At 50.2% G+C, this 15,271-nt stretch overlaps 1 protein-coding gene across 1 annotated transcript in view; it reads right to left on the bottom strand.

Annotated features, from left to right (window-relative positions):
- The window catches only part of LOC123745519 (uncharacterized), a gene marked incomplete in the record, with an annotated part of 145,466 nt that extends 139,774 nt beyond the window's left edge, over window positions 1-5,692 (bottom strand). Inside the window, 1 exon segment of the mRNA XM_069311973.1 lies at window positions 3,372-5,692. Coding sequence (XP_069168074.1) covers window positions 3,372-5,206 — 1,835 coding nt within the window.
- Between the last annotated feature and the right edge of the window lie 9,579 nt (window positions 5,693-15,271).

The raw sequence follows: 15,271 nt of genomic DNA, 5'->3' as shown, positions 1-15,271 counted from the left end.
AGCATTTTCGAGGTTCCCGAGTTCAACTTCTTGGGACACCAAGTGTCCTCCATGGGTTTTCTGCCACTAGAGGAAAAGGTCGAGGTTATCCAAGATTTTCCGATATCCACCACAACCAAGAAGTTTCAAGAATTCCTGGGTGTGATTAATTTTTACCATAGGTTTATCCCACACTGTTCTGAGATTCTGAAACCTTTATAAGACCACCTGTGGGGGCATAAGCAGGCATCCAAAGTATCCCTGTCCTGGTCACCAGAGGCAGAGGTGGTGTTCACCAACCTTAAGCAGGAGCTTGCTCAACTCACTCTCCTTGCCCATCCAGTATTCGATACGCCAACTAGCCTCTCAATGGATGCCTCCAACACTGTTATAGGAGCGGCACTCTATCAATTTATCGACGACACCTGGTGACCCATTGCTTTCTTTTCAGCAAGCTTAATGCTGGCAGAGACAAAATACAGCACATTTGACAGGGAACTCCTTGCTATATTTGCAGCCATTCAACACATCAGGCATTTTCTTGAGGGAAGTGACTTCCATGTCCTCACTGACCAAACACCACTGCCTGTTGCCCTGGCAGCAAAAGGAGATTCCCACTCGCAGTGAGTCACTCGACATTTGAACTATATATCTCAGTTCACGACTGACATCAGGCACGTGAAGGGGATTGAGAATGTCGTCGCTGATGCTCTCTCGACCTGGTTTGTGTGCACTTTTACCTGAGACGACCCACATTGACTAAACAGAAATTGCTAGAGCCCAGCAACAGGATCTGGAACTCCTACAATTGTGTATCTCTTCCTCAGCACTTCGGCTCGTCGACATACCTGTGCCTAATACCGAGGATACTATCACATGTGACACGTCTCTCATTGGCGTCCTACGGCCATATATTCCAAAGACCCAACGGCGGAGGATCTTCATGGCTCTCCATTCCTTGGCTCACCAGGGCATCTGAGTTACACTATGCCTCCTGACCAAACGGATGGTATGGCCAGGAATTAACACGCATGTTCGAAGTTGGGCATGCAACTGCCTCCAGTGTCAGCAATCAAAGATACATCGACACACACAGACGCCTCTTCAGAACTTTTTGTTACCAACGGCCAGATTTACAGTAGTGCATGTGGATATCGTTGGTCCATTTCCTCGATCCGGGGGATGCTCCTACCTACTCACGTGTGTTGACCACTTCTCTAGATGGCCTGAGGCAGATCCTATGGTGGAAATGACAGCTGAGTTGGTAGTTCAGGCTTTCATTCATGGGCGAGTCTCCCGCTTTGGAGCCCTTGCAATGATTGTCGCAAACTAGGGTCTAAAATTTAAATCACACTTGTGGAGGGAACTCATGCAGTTCCTTGGTACCCCACACAACCAAACTACAGGCTAACATCCTCAGGCTAACGGGATGGATGAATGGTTTCACCGCCAACTGAAGGTGGCTCTAAGGGCACAACCAGATCCGACTTCATGGATCGACAATCTTCCTTTGGTATTCCTCGACATCCGTTCAGCAACTTAAGAGGACAGTGGGTTCTCAACGGCTAACCTTGTGTATGGTTCCAATCTCCGCCTTCCTGGTGATCTGATCACTCCAACAATGAGCTGATGGACATGTCGGCCTTCATGGAGAGGCTTTGGTGGGTGATGTCGCAGATTCGCCCTATGCCCCCTCGTCTCCCATCTACCCACCCCTACCTACATACCCCAGGACGTTCTCTCTGCTAGCCATGTGTTTCTGAGGGTTGACACTACATCAGCCATATGAGGGATCTTTCCGGGTGCTGTTGAGGACTCCGAAAACCATTACCAATGACTGTCGGGGTTCTGAAGTTATTGTCTCGATTGATCGGGTGAAAGTAGTTCATTTCAATGCCACACCAGCAGTGGCGATCCCAGCTGCTGCTGTGGAGGAGGTCTGGTACCCACACCAACAAACTGAATCCCCACTCGCAGCAGACCCTCTTTCTGAAGATGTACCTAACAATTTCTTTCACCTGCCAGGACCAGTACCATTTCCAGTTCCGAGCTTTCCAGCGCTGCACAACATGGAGGGGTCGCACTACTCCCATGGGACACACAGTATACCGGCCTGCCCGACTCCTGGACTCTCTGGTACCTCATCGTCTTGAGGGGGGTGGGGGGTGGGGGAGGGAATACTGTAGTGACTTCAGTACCCCCTACAACACGGCGGAGTTGAAGGAAAATGACAGAGGAGAAGCAACCGACCATCGAGAGATCAACAAAGAAAGAACCATGAGACCAGATGCTCTCTCACACCCTCCATGGGTTATCTTCTGGTTATCTTCAGATGATTTCGGGGCTTTAGTGTCCCCGCGGCCCGGTCCTCGACCAGGTCTCCACCCCCAGGAAGCAGCCCGTGACAACTGCTGCAGTTTGCGCAGTTGTAGAATATATGTGTGTGGATCAAAGACTTGTGTTTACTTAACCTTTGTCTGGTGGATACTAGGGCACTAGAAGTGTATACATAAGTTACCCTTGGGGAAAAGTTACCCTTGGGGAAACTGACATAGTAGTTATCATATTTTATGTTCTCTGACAGCTTGTGTTTTTGCATATGGGGCATGAAAATATTTATAAAAAAACAGTTAAAACAAGTTACCATGTTGTGTGCCAATGATGAGCGACTGTGTGAGAGGAAATTGTTAAGAGTTTGGTCACAAATGAAGGTGAACACGTAAATATTCGAGATCTAGCTTTCATGCTCATTACTCTTACAAGGTACAACATTTGTGCACACTGCTTAGGTTCAGAGAGAGGAAGGTTCAGAGAGAGTAACAGCGCTCAGAATAAACATGTAATTGTTCAACCCGTTCTCGCAAATTTAATAAGTCAATATTGACTTATTAAATATGTGCATAGGTGACATACTTAACATAATAGCTACCCTTAAAAAGATTCATAGAAAACACCGACCTTACCTAACCTACTTAGTATGTTAAGATAAGCATCTTATTGCTTCGTAATTACAATTATTACCTAACCTATAATAGGTATAGGTTAAGTAATAATTGTAATTACGAAGCAATAAGATGCTTACCTTAAGATACTAACAAGGTTAGGTAAGGTCGGTGTTTTCTATGAATCTTTTTAAGGGTATCTATTATGTTTAGTATATCACCTATGCACGTAGTTAATAAGTCAATATTGACTTTACGAATTTGCGAGAACGGGTTGAATTGTTGTTTACTACTGGAGCAACATGCAAGTCTTCACCTATAAAGAGGCAGGAGGGGAAGAGAGTGAGATCTATCCCAGTTAACACACACCCTCACAACACTGCCGAAGGAATGCCATGACATGCAACTTGGGGCGAGATTAAGAGACAGAAGATGCAAGCGTTTCCTTACCTCTTACAACGCCTGGGATTAACTTGTGTCACCTCCATCTCCTCTTGCTCCTCCTCTTCCTTTCGCTTCTTCCTCTTCCTCTTGGTGCCATCCAGTGTTGCTGCTCGAGGTCTGAGGGCGATGGTTCCTCCAGACTCGAGCTGAGACTCCAAATTCTTAATGATAGCTGTCAGGAAGTGGTCGAGCTCCTGTATGGAGGCTGTGGTTGGTAGTCTGGTGGGCAGTTCTTGTGAGCTGATAGCCATACACTCTCCAAGTTCCCCAGAGCTGGAACTTTTCGACAGTTCCTGACTGCTTAGTGTCTTTGGAAATGAAAGTTCCTGTGAGGTAGTTGTCTTGGAGTTTTCCTGGGAGCTAGGAGTCCTGTAATGTTTCTGAGCACTTGGAGTAGTAACGAGGAGAACCTCGTTGGAACTGGCAGTTCCCGTTTTATTTACGTTTGCCAACTCGCTCTCCGAGCACTTATCTGCATACTTCAAGATTGGTTGAACTGTGCGTGGATCATGTGGCGAGGTGCGCATACTGGTGCATGAAGCGTGCGTGTGTGGAGAGTCATGTGAGCTATGCAGAGACTCGCATGTGCTCCTTCCTTTCTCCCCTCTCTTGGGCACTGTTCCTTTTCCTTCCCCTACACTCATGTCTCTAACATTACCATCTGTGTCAACTCCTCCTTTCCTCTCAGTGCCATCTTGTGGGTCTACAATGTTTGTATTGACAGTTTGCATGTTGCCCTCCATCTTGGTGGTGACCTCATGTGGGAGTCGACGAGTGACGGGCGACACTGTCGTGTCTCCACCTGCAGCATGGAGCCCCAGGCCGTGGTGGAGGCAGGCTGCCACACCTTGGCCTCCACTCCACAAGCTTGTGCCACCATATCTGGATTTGAATTCCTTCTCAGAGTCTGTAGAGTCACTACACGACTCTGTGGAGCCCATGGTGGCCTCTCTTTGGTCCAGGGAGTTCAGGTTGTACACTCGGATCACTCTCTTCCGCTTAAGTCCAAACTTTTGTTGGCTACTCTGCACGCTGGGAGGGGGCATCAGGTACTGCTGGGAGGCCTTGGGGTCCTGCTGGGAGGCTTTGGGGTCCTGCTGGGAGGCTTTGGGGTCCTGCTGTGAGGCTTTGGGGTCCTGCTGGGAGGCTTTGGGGTCCTGCTGGGAGGCCTTGGAGTCCTGTTGGGAGGTCTTGGGGTCGGACAGGCCACCCTGGGCACTCCAGCTCTGGCGCTTCTCCCGGCCGAGACGCACGAGGTAACGCCAGGATAACACGTCTTCACTGGCCGAGCGTCGCTCCTTCACGGGCAGGGTTGGGAGCGGGCCGCTCTCACCCGTGTCGTCGTCGTGCATCCCTGACGACGATGATGGCGACCACGACGGCCTTTTATCCAGCAAATCGTCCTCACTCTTAGACAGTCTGTTGCCAAATAACCTCCGAAAAAAGTTGGGTTTTTTGGTCTCTCCTTCGAAGGACTTGGTGTTCCTGGTGGAGGAGAAGACGGTGAGGGAGCGCTCGGCGGCGTCGGCGTGAGTGTGGAGTGTGTCGAGGCCGTCGTCCATCCTCTCATACTTGGCCTGCAGCTCGTCCAGCCTCTTGTGGAGGCTGTCACTCCGGCACACCAGCTCCAGCAGGTCCAGCTCCTGCTCCAGGGACTCGGCGGCCCCGGTGTCGTGGAGGGCGAGGCTCCGCGAGTGTTGGCTGAGGGACGAGTGCACCAGAGGGTAGTAGGCCGGGCCGTGCTCGCTCCCCGACCACCGGCGCTCTAGCGCACCCCCGCCTCGCCCGCCACCACCTCGCCCGCCGCACTTCTTATCAACTCGGAACACTTTGGAAAACATGTTTGCCACATGTACTTACAGTTGACGTTGATGAGTGTTGCAAGCACTTAAGAGCCGCCAGGTGTGCATCATGGCCTCCGCTTGAGGTTATCTTGAGATGATTTCGGGGCTTTAGTGTCCCCGCGGCCCGGTCCTCGACCAGGCCTCCACCCCCAGGAAGCAGCCCGTGACAGCTGACTAACTCCCAGGTACCTATTTACTGCTAGGTAACAGGGGCATTCAGGGTGAAAGAAACTTTGCCCATTTGTTTCTGCCTCGTGCGCTCTACCACACACGTTTACACACGTCCGGTACACAACAACGTCAAGCTTGACTAGTGTATTATTAACATTTTATACACCATGTAATGATACACCTGTTGAGTAAATACATCATAAAGACCTGAGCCAACACTTGCCTCCCGCCACGACCACTGATCAATATTGCTGTTGGGTCTGGTATCATGAGACATCACCACCACCACACCTGGTGAAGTTCACGTCACCATCCCCCACACCACCGCTAGTCAACCACCCGGAAGGTATAGTGGTGGTGGGGGGGGGGGGGGTGCACTACCACGCCCCCCCCCCCCCACCACCCCAACATACCCCACATATCATTCCTGTATTATGCGTATTTCACCATAGAGCAAAAGGCTGTAGACGGTTTGGTATTTAAGGTATAAAAAAAGCAGTACATGTGAGAGACTTCCTCCCCCCCCCCCGGGCTATGTGTGGATGATGACCCTCACTCCCACCATGTCACTATCACTGGCGACCACAGTCACTATCACAGGGGGACACAGTCACTATCACAGGGGAACACAGTCACTATCACTGGGGAACACAGTCACTATCACTGTGGACCACAGTCACTATCACTGGGGAACACAGTCACTATCACTGTGGACCACAGTCACTATCACTGTGGACCACAGTCACTATCACTGTGGACCACAGTCACTATCACTGTGGACCACAGTCACTATCACTGCGGACCACAGTCACTATCACTGTGGACCACAGTCACTATCACTGTGGACCACAGTCACTATCACTGTGGACCACAGTCACCATCACTGGGGAACAGTCACCATCACTGGGGACCACAGTCACCATCACTGGGGAACAGTCACCATCACTGGGGAACACAGTCACCATCACTGGGGAACAGTCACTATCACTGGGGAACACAGTCACCATCACTGGGGAACAGTCACCATCACTGGGGAACACAGTCACCATCACTGGGGAACAGTCACTATCACTGGGGAACAGTCACCATCACTGGGGAACAGTCACCATCACTGGGGAACAGTCACCATCACTGGGGAACAGTCACCATCACTGGGGACCACAGTCACCATCACTGGGGAACAGTCACCATCACTGGGGAACACAGTCACCATCACTGGGGACCACAGTCACCATCACTGGGGACCACAGTCACCATCACTGGGGACCACAGTCACCATCACTGGGGAACAGTCACCATCACTGAAGAACAGTCACCATCACTGGAGAACAGTCACCATCACTGGGGAACAGTCACCATCACTGGGAACACAGTCACCATCACTGGGAACACAGTCACCATCACTGGGGAACAGTCACCATCACTGGGGAACAGTCACCATCACTGGGAACACAGTCACCATCACTGGGGAACAGTCACCATCACTGGGGAACAGTCACCATCACTGGGAACACAGTCACCATCACTGGGGAACAGTCACCATCACTGGGGAACAGTCACCATCACTGGGGAACAGTCACCATCACTGGGGACCACAGTCACCATCACTGGGGACCACAGTCACCATCACTGGGGAACAGTCACCATCACTGGGGAACAGTCACCATCACTGGGGACCACAGTCACCATCACTGGGGACCACAGTCACCATCACTGGGGAACAGTCACCATCACTGGGGAACAGTCACCATCACTGGGGAACAGTCACTATCACTGGGGAACAGTCACCATCACTGGGGAACACAGTCACCATCACTGGGGGAACACAGTCACCATCACTGGGGAACAGTCACCATCACTGGGGAACAGTCACCATCACTGGGGAACACAGTCACCATCACTGGGGAACACAGTCACTATCACTGGGGAACAGTCACCATCACTGGGGAACACAGTCACCATCACTGGGGAACAGTCACCATCACTGGGGAACACAGTCACCATCACTGGGGAACACAGTCACTATCACTGGGGAACAGTCACCATCACTGGGGAACACAGTCACCATCACTGGGGAACAGTCACCATCACTGGGGAACACAGTCACTATCACTGGGGAACACAGTCACCATCACTGGGGAACAGTCACCATCACTGGGGAACACAGTCACCATCACTGGGGAACAGTCACCATCACTGGGGAACAGTCACCATCACTGGGGAACAGTCACCATCACTGGGGAACACAGTCACCATCACTGGGGAACACAGTCACCATCACTGGGGAACACAGTCACTATCACTGGGGAACACAGTCACCATCACTGGGGAACAGTCACCATCACTGGGGAACAGTCACCATCACTGGGGAACACAGTCACCATTACTGGGGGAGCACAGTCACCATCACTGGGGAAGTCACCATCACTGGGGAACAGTCACCATCACTGGGGAACACAGTCACCATCACTGGGGAACACAGTCACCATCACTGGGGAACACAGTCACCATCACTGGGGAACAGTCACCATCACTGGGGAACAGTTACCATCACTGGGGAACACAGTCACCATCACTGGGGAACAGTCACCATCACTGGGGAACAGTCACCATCACTGGGGAACACAGTCACCATCACTGGGGAACAGTCACCATCACTGGGGAACACAGTCACCATCACTGGGGAACAGTCACCATCACTGGGGGAACACAGTCACCATCACTGGGGAACACAATCACCATCACTGGGGAACACAGTCACCATCACTGGGAACACAGTCACCATCACTGGGGACCACAGTCACCATCACTGGGGAACACAGTCACCATCACTGGGAACACAGTCACCATCACTGGGGACCACAGTCACCATCACCAGGGAGAAGAGAGTGAGGATGGTGAGGGTGTGGAGGGTGATGGTGAAGGTTGTGGGGAAGATGCCAGAGCGGTGAGTGCCAACCCGAACCCTTCACTCTCGCGGCCCACACTGTGCCAGACCCGCCACCACCACCACCACCCCACCACCAACCACCACCACCACGACCAATCACCACCACCACCAATACCCAAAACTGTTATAAAGTAAATGGCAAATTCCTTGGCGTTCTCATTGACCACAAGCTGAATTTCCAGGGACACATTCTAAATATATCAAAAAAAGTTTCAAAAACTGTTGGCATTCTTTCTAAGATCAGATATTATGTACCACGCCCTGCCCTGGTGACTCTCTATTACTCCTTCATCTATCCATATCTCAACTATGGTATTTGTGCTTGGGGTTCTACTATCCAAAATCATTTACGTCCTCTAATTACTCAACACAAAGCTGCTATTAGGACAATATCCAACTCTGGCCCCAGACATCACTCGGTACCCTTACTCAACTCTCTGAATATCTTAGATATTAAGTCACTGCACATATTAAGTCATGTGTATTATATATATATATATATATATAAAACGTTGAACTATAATGTCAATCCTGACCTTAAAAGCTTCATAGAAGGTTGTAACAGATCCCATGAGCACCACACCAGAAACAAATACCTATTTGATATTCCAAGAGTACGACTTAATCAAACTAGAAATGCTTTACAAATCAAGGGACCCAGAATGTGGAATGACCTTCCCAACCATGTTAAAGACTGTACCTCTCTCAACCAGTTTAAGAGTAAAACTAAACACTACCTAATAAACTCCCTGTAACCTACCTTACCCCTAAATGTCAACCCATGTCTGCTATTTTAAACAATGCTGTTTGTTAACCAAATTGTATATATGCTATTTTTTCTGCCATGTCCCCCCCCCCTTTTTTTTATTTTTTTATTTTCTCAACACAATTTATACTTTAATCTCAATTAGTATTAAGTTTTAGTCTTAGTGTTTTTCCCTGCCCGAAACGCTTTGCGTAATAGTGGCTTTAGGCATTGTATGTACTAGCTCTATCTATAAATCCTTCAACTTTTGTATCTTACCTTGTATGTATGTACCTTATCTGAATAAATATTTGATTTAATGTGATTTGAACTAGGAAGGAGAACACGCTGGACCTCATTTTCACTAATAATGATGAATTGATCGGGAACATAATGATTACAAATACCTGTTACTCAGATCACAACTTAATTGAAGTTCTGACAACCATGGGGAGTAGACCTTCAAAACCAGTCCAGATTCCCGGTGGAGGAGATTTCAGCAAATTCAACTTCAATAATAAACAGATAAACTGGGAGCAAATAAACCAGGACTTCACAGAAATAAACTGGGAAGAACAGCTAGAAAATGCAAACCTGAACCAGTGCCTGGAGAAAATAAGCTCAGTAGCACTAGAAATATGTTCAAACCGCATACCTCTAAGAAAAAAGAGGAAGAGATGCAGATTGGAACGGGAACGTCGTTCCCTATATAGGCGAAGAAAACGAATCGCGGAACAACTTGAGAGTCGCACCCTATCTCAAGAACGGCGAAGAAGGTTAGGTAGAGAAATAGAAACAATTGAACGCAAGCTACAAGAATCATACAAAACCCAGGAAAGGCAAAGAGAGCAAAAGGCCATCAGTGAAATAGAAAGAAATCCGAAATATTTTTTCTCCTATGCAAAATCAAGATCAAAAACCACATCTAGTATCGGGCCCCTGCGAAAGGGAGATGGAACTTTCACCGATGACAACAAAGAAATGAGCGAGCTACCGAGGACGCAGTACGACTCTGTTTTCAGTGAGCCATTAAACACACTAAAGATTGATAACCCAAATGAATTTTTCATGGATACGATACCAACATCAAATCATATATCAGACGTCGCCCTATTCCCACTGGATTTTGAAGAAGCCATAAACAGTATGCCTATGCACTCTGCACCAGGCCCGGATTCTTGGAACTCCATATTCATAAAGAACTGTAAAAAACCACTATCGCAGGCCCTTCACATTCTGTGGAGACAAAGCCTAGATAGTTAGTTAGTTTAGTTCATTTATTATGCACCCCATACCCATCTTGTGGGCGGTAGTGGAAAGGGTTACAGAGGCACATAATGGGCTCAGGGACTGAACCCCACAATTCATTTAGCTAAGCAAGTTACAATCTTGATGTAACTTGGAAATTCTCATTACCTGCTGATGTAGATCTGACCAAATGTAAACTGTGTCAACAAAATTATTCGCACACCCTCCGTCACTATGTGATGGAGTGCGAAAAGATACGTGAATTTAGAGACAATTCTATAACCAATGTTCCAGCGATGTGTAAATATTTCATTCAAAATTATCTGCTACCATGTGTACTCATGTCGGAAGACCTTACCTTTAAAGAACACAATAAAGTTGCCGTCACAACTGCAAGAAATTGACAGGTTGGATAACAAGAACTTTTCACACTAGAGATGCTATACCGATGATGATACTTTTCAAAACGCTTGTGCTCTCTAGAGTGGAGTACTGCTGCACAATGACAGCCCCTTTCAAAGCTGGAGAAATTGCTGACCTGGAGAGCGTGCAGAGATCCTTTACTGCTAGAATCCACTCAGTAAAACATCTAAACTATTGGGGCCGACTAAAGAGCCTAAAACTGTACTCCCTTGAGCGCAGGCGGGAGAGGTACATAATAATTTACACGTGGAAAATATTAGAGGGGCTGGTCCCAAACCTGCACACAGAAATAACATCACATGAGACCAGAAGACATGGCAGGATGTGCAGAATACCCCCGTTGAAAAACAGAGGTGCAACAGGTACTCTGAGAGAGAACTCTATCAATATCAGAGGTCCGAGACTGTTCAACACGCTTCCACTACACATAAGGGACATAACTGGCCGACCCCTCACAGTGTTCAAGAGAGAACTATCAACATCAGAGGCCCGAGACTGTTCAACACGCTTCCACTACACATAAGGGGCATAACTGGCCGACCCCTCACAGTGTTCAAGAGAGAACTATCAACATCAGAGCCCCGAGACTGTTCAACACGCTTCCACTACACATAAGGGACATAATTGGCCGACCCCTCACAGTGTTCAAGAGAGAACTATCAACATCAGAGGCCCGAGACTGTTCAACACGCTTCCACTACACATAAGGGGCATAACTGGCCGACCCCTCACAGTGTTCAAGAGAGAACTATCAACATCAGAGGCCCGAGACTGTTCAACACGCTTCCACTACACATAAGGGGCATAACTGGCCGACCCCTCACAGTGTTCAAGAGAGAACTATCAACATCAGAGCCCCGAGACTGTTCAACACGCTTCCACTACACATAAGGGACATAATTGGCCGACCCCTCACAGTGTTCAAGAGAGAACTATCAACATCAGAGGCCCGAGACTGTTCAACACGCTTCCACTACACATAAGGGGCATAACTGGCCGACCCCTCACAGTGTTCAAGAGAGAACTATCAACATCAGAGGCCCGAGACTGTTCAACACGCTTCCACTACACATAAGGGACATAACTGGCAGACCCCTCACAGTGTTCAAGAGAGAACTATCAACATCAGAGGCCCGAGACTGTTCAACACGCTTCCACTACACATAAGGGACATAACTGGCAGACCCCTCACAGTGTTCAAGAGAGAACTATCAACATCAGAGGCCCGAAACTGTTCAACACGCTTCCACTACACATAAGGGACATAACTGGCAGACCCCTCACAGTGTTCAAGAGAGAACTATCAACATCAGAGGCCCGAGACTGTTCAACACGCTTCCACTACACATAAGGGACATAACTGGCAGACCCCTCACAGTGTTCAAGAGAGAACTATCAACATCAGAGGCCCGAGACTGTTCAACACGCTTCCACTACACATAAGGGACATAACTGATCAACCAGGCTGTGACTCATACATCAGGCTGCGAGCAGCCGCGTCTAACAGCCTGGTTGATCAGTCCAGCAAACAGGAGGCCTGGTTGACGACCGGACCGCGGGGGCACTAAGCCCCGGAAGCACCTCAAGGTAACCTCAAGGTAGCCAGGGTGTAACACACACACACACCAGCCAGGGTGTAACACACACACCAGCCAGGGTGTAACACACACACCAGCCAGGGTGTAACACACACACCAGCCAGGGTGTAACACACACACCAGCCAGGGTGTAACACACACACCAGCCAGGGTGTAACACACACACACCAGCCAGGGTGTAACACACACCAGCCAGGGTGTAACACACACACCAGCCAGGGTGTAACACACACACCAGCCAGGGTGTAACACACACACCAGCCAGGGTGTAACACACACACCAGCCAGGGTGTAACACACACACACCAGCCAGGGTGTAACACACACACCAGCCAGGGTGTAACACACACACACCAGCCAGGGTGTAACACACACACTAGCCAGGGTGTAACACACACACCAGCCAGGGTGTAACACACACACCAGCCAGGGTGTAACACACACACCAGCCAGGGTGTAACACACACACACCAGCCAGGGTGTAACACACACACACCAGCCAGGGTGTAACACAAACACACCAGCCAGGGTGTAACACACACACCAGCCAGGGTGTAACACACACACCAGCCAGGGTGTAACACACACACCAGCCAGGGTGTAACACACCAGCCAGGGTGTAACACACCAGCCAGGGTGTAACACACACACACACCAGCCAGGGTGTAACACACACACACCAGCCAGGGTGTAACACACACACACCAGCCAGGGTGTAACACACACACACCAGCCAGGGTGTAACACACACACACACACACCAGCCAGGGTGTAACACACACACACCAGCCAGGGTGTAACACACACACACACACACACCAGCCAGGGTGTAACACACACACACCAGCCAGGGTGTAACACACACCAGCCAGGGTGTAACACACACACCTGCCAGGGTGTAACACACACACCAGCCAGGGTGTAACACACACACCAGCCAGGGTGTAACACACACCAGCCAGGGTGTAACACACACACACCAGCCAGGGTGTAACACACACACACCAGCCAGGGTGTAACACACACACCAGCCAGGGTGTAACACACACCAGCCAGGGTGTAACACACACACACCAGCCAGGGTGTAACACACACACCAGCCAGGGTGTAACACACACACACCAGCCAGGGTGTAACACACACCAGCCAGGGTGTAACACACACACACCAGCCAGGGTGTAACACACACACCAGCCAGGGTGTAACACACACACCAGCCAGGGTGTAACACACACCAGCCAGGGTGTAACACACACCAGCCAGGGTGTAACACACACCAGCCAGGGTGTAACACACACCAGCCAGGGTGTAACACACACACCAGCCAGGGTGTAACACACACACCAGCCAGGGTGTAACACACACACCAGCCAGGGTGTAACACACACACCAGCCAGGGTGTAACACACACACCAGCCAGGGTGTAACACACACACACCAGCCAGGGTGTAACACACACACACCAGCCAGGGTGTAACACACACACCAGCCAGGGTGTAACACACACACCAGCCAGGGTGTAACACACACACACCAGCCAGGGTGTAACACACACACACCAGCCAGGGTGTAACACACACACCAGCCAGGGTGTAACACACACACCAGCCAGGGTGTAACACACACACCAGCCAGGGTGTAACACACACACCAGCCAGGGTGTAACACACACACCAGCCAGGGTGTAACACACACACCAGCCAGGGTGTAACACACACACCAGCCAGGGTGTAACACACACACCAGCCAGGGTGTAACACACACACCAGCCAGGGTGTAACACACACACCAGCCAGGGTGTAACACACACACACCAGCCAGGGTGTAACACACACACCAGCCAGGGTGTAACACACACACCAGCCAGGGTGTAACACACACCAGCCAGGGTGTAACACACACACCAGCCAGGGTGTAACACACACACCAGCCAGGGTGTAACACACACACCAGCCAGGGTGTAACACACACACCAGCCAGGGTGTAACACACACACCAGCCAGGGTGTAACACACACACACCAGCCAGGGTGTAACACACACCAGCCAGGGTGTAACACACACACCAGCCAGGGTGTAACACACACACACCAGCCAGGGTGTAACACACACACCAGCCAGGGTGTAACACACACCAGCCAGGGTGTAACACACACACCAGCCAGGGTGTAACACACACACCAGCCAGGGTGTAACACACACACCAGCCAGGGTGTAACACACACCAGCCAGGGTGTAACACACACCAGCCAGGGTGTAACACACACACCAGCCAGGGTGTAACACACACACCAGCCAGGGTGTAACACACAACACACCAGCCAGGGTGTAACACACACACACCAGCCAGGGTGTAAACACACACACCAGCCAGGGTGTAACACACACACCAGCCAGGGTGTAACACACACACCAGCCAGGGTGTAACACACACACCAGCCAGGGTGTAACACACACACACCAGCCAGGGTGTAACACACACACACACCAGCCAGGGTGTAACACACACACACCAGCCAGGGTGTAACACACACACCAGCCAGGGTGTAACACACACCACCAGCCAGGGTGTAACACACACACCAGCCAGGGTGTAACACACACACCAGCCAGGGTGTAACACACACACACCAGCCAGGGTGTAACACACACCAGCCAGGGTGTAACACACACACCAGCCAGGGTTGTAACACACACACCAGCCAGGGTGTAACACACACACCAGCCAGGGTGTAACACACACACCAGCCAGGGTGTAACACACACACACCAGCCAGGGTGTAACACACACACCAGCCAGGGTGTAACACACACACCAGCCAGGGTGTAACACACACCAGCCAGGGTGTAACACACACACCAGCCAGGGTGTAACACACACACCAGCCAGGGTGTAAACACACACACCAGCCAGGGTGTAACACACAC

Source organism: Procambarus clarkii, chromosome 71 (assembly GCF_040958095.1).
Source record: "Procambarus clarkii isolate CNS0578487 chromosome 71, FALCON_Pclarkii_2.0, whole genome shotgun sequence".
In the NCBI taxonomy this organism is placed as follows: domain Eukaryota; kingdom Metazoa; phylum Arthropoda; class Malacostraca; order Decapoda; family Cambaridae; genus Procambarus; species Procambarus clarkii.
Note: the sequence above shows the minus strand (reverse complement) of the source record. Positions and strands in the feature narration are given on the sequence as shown.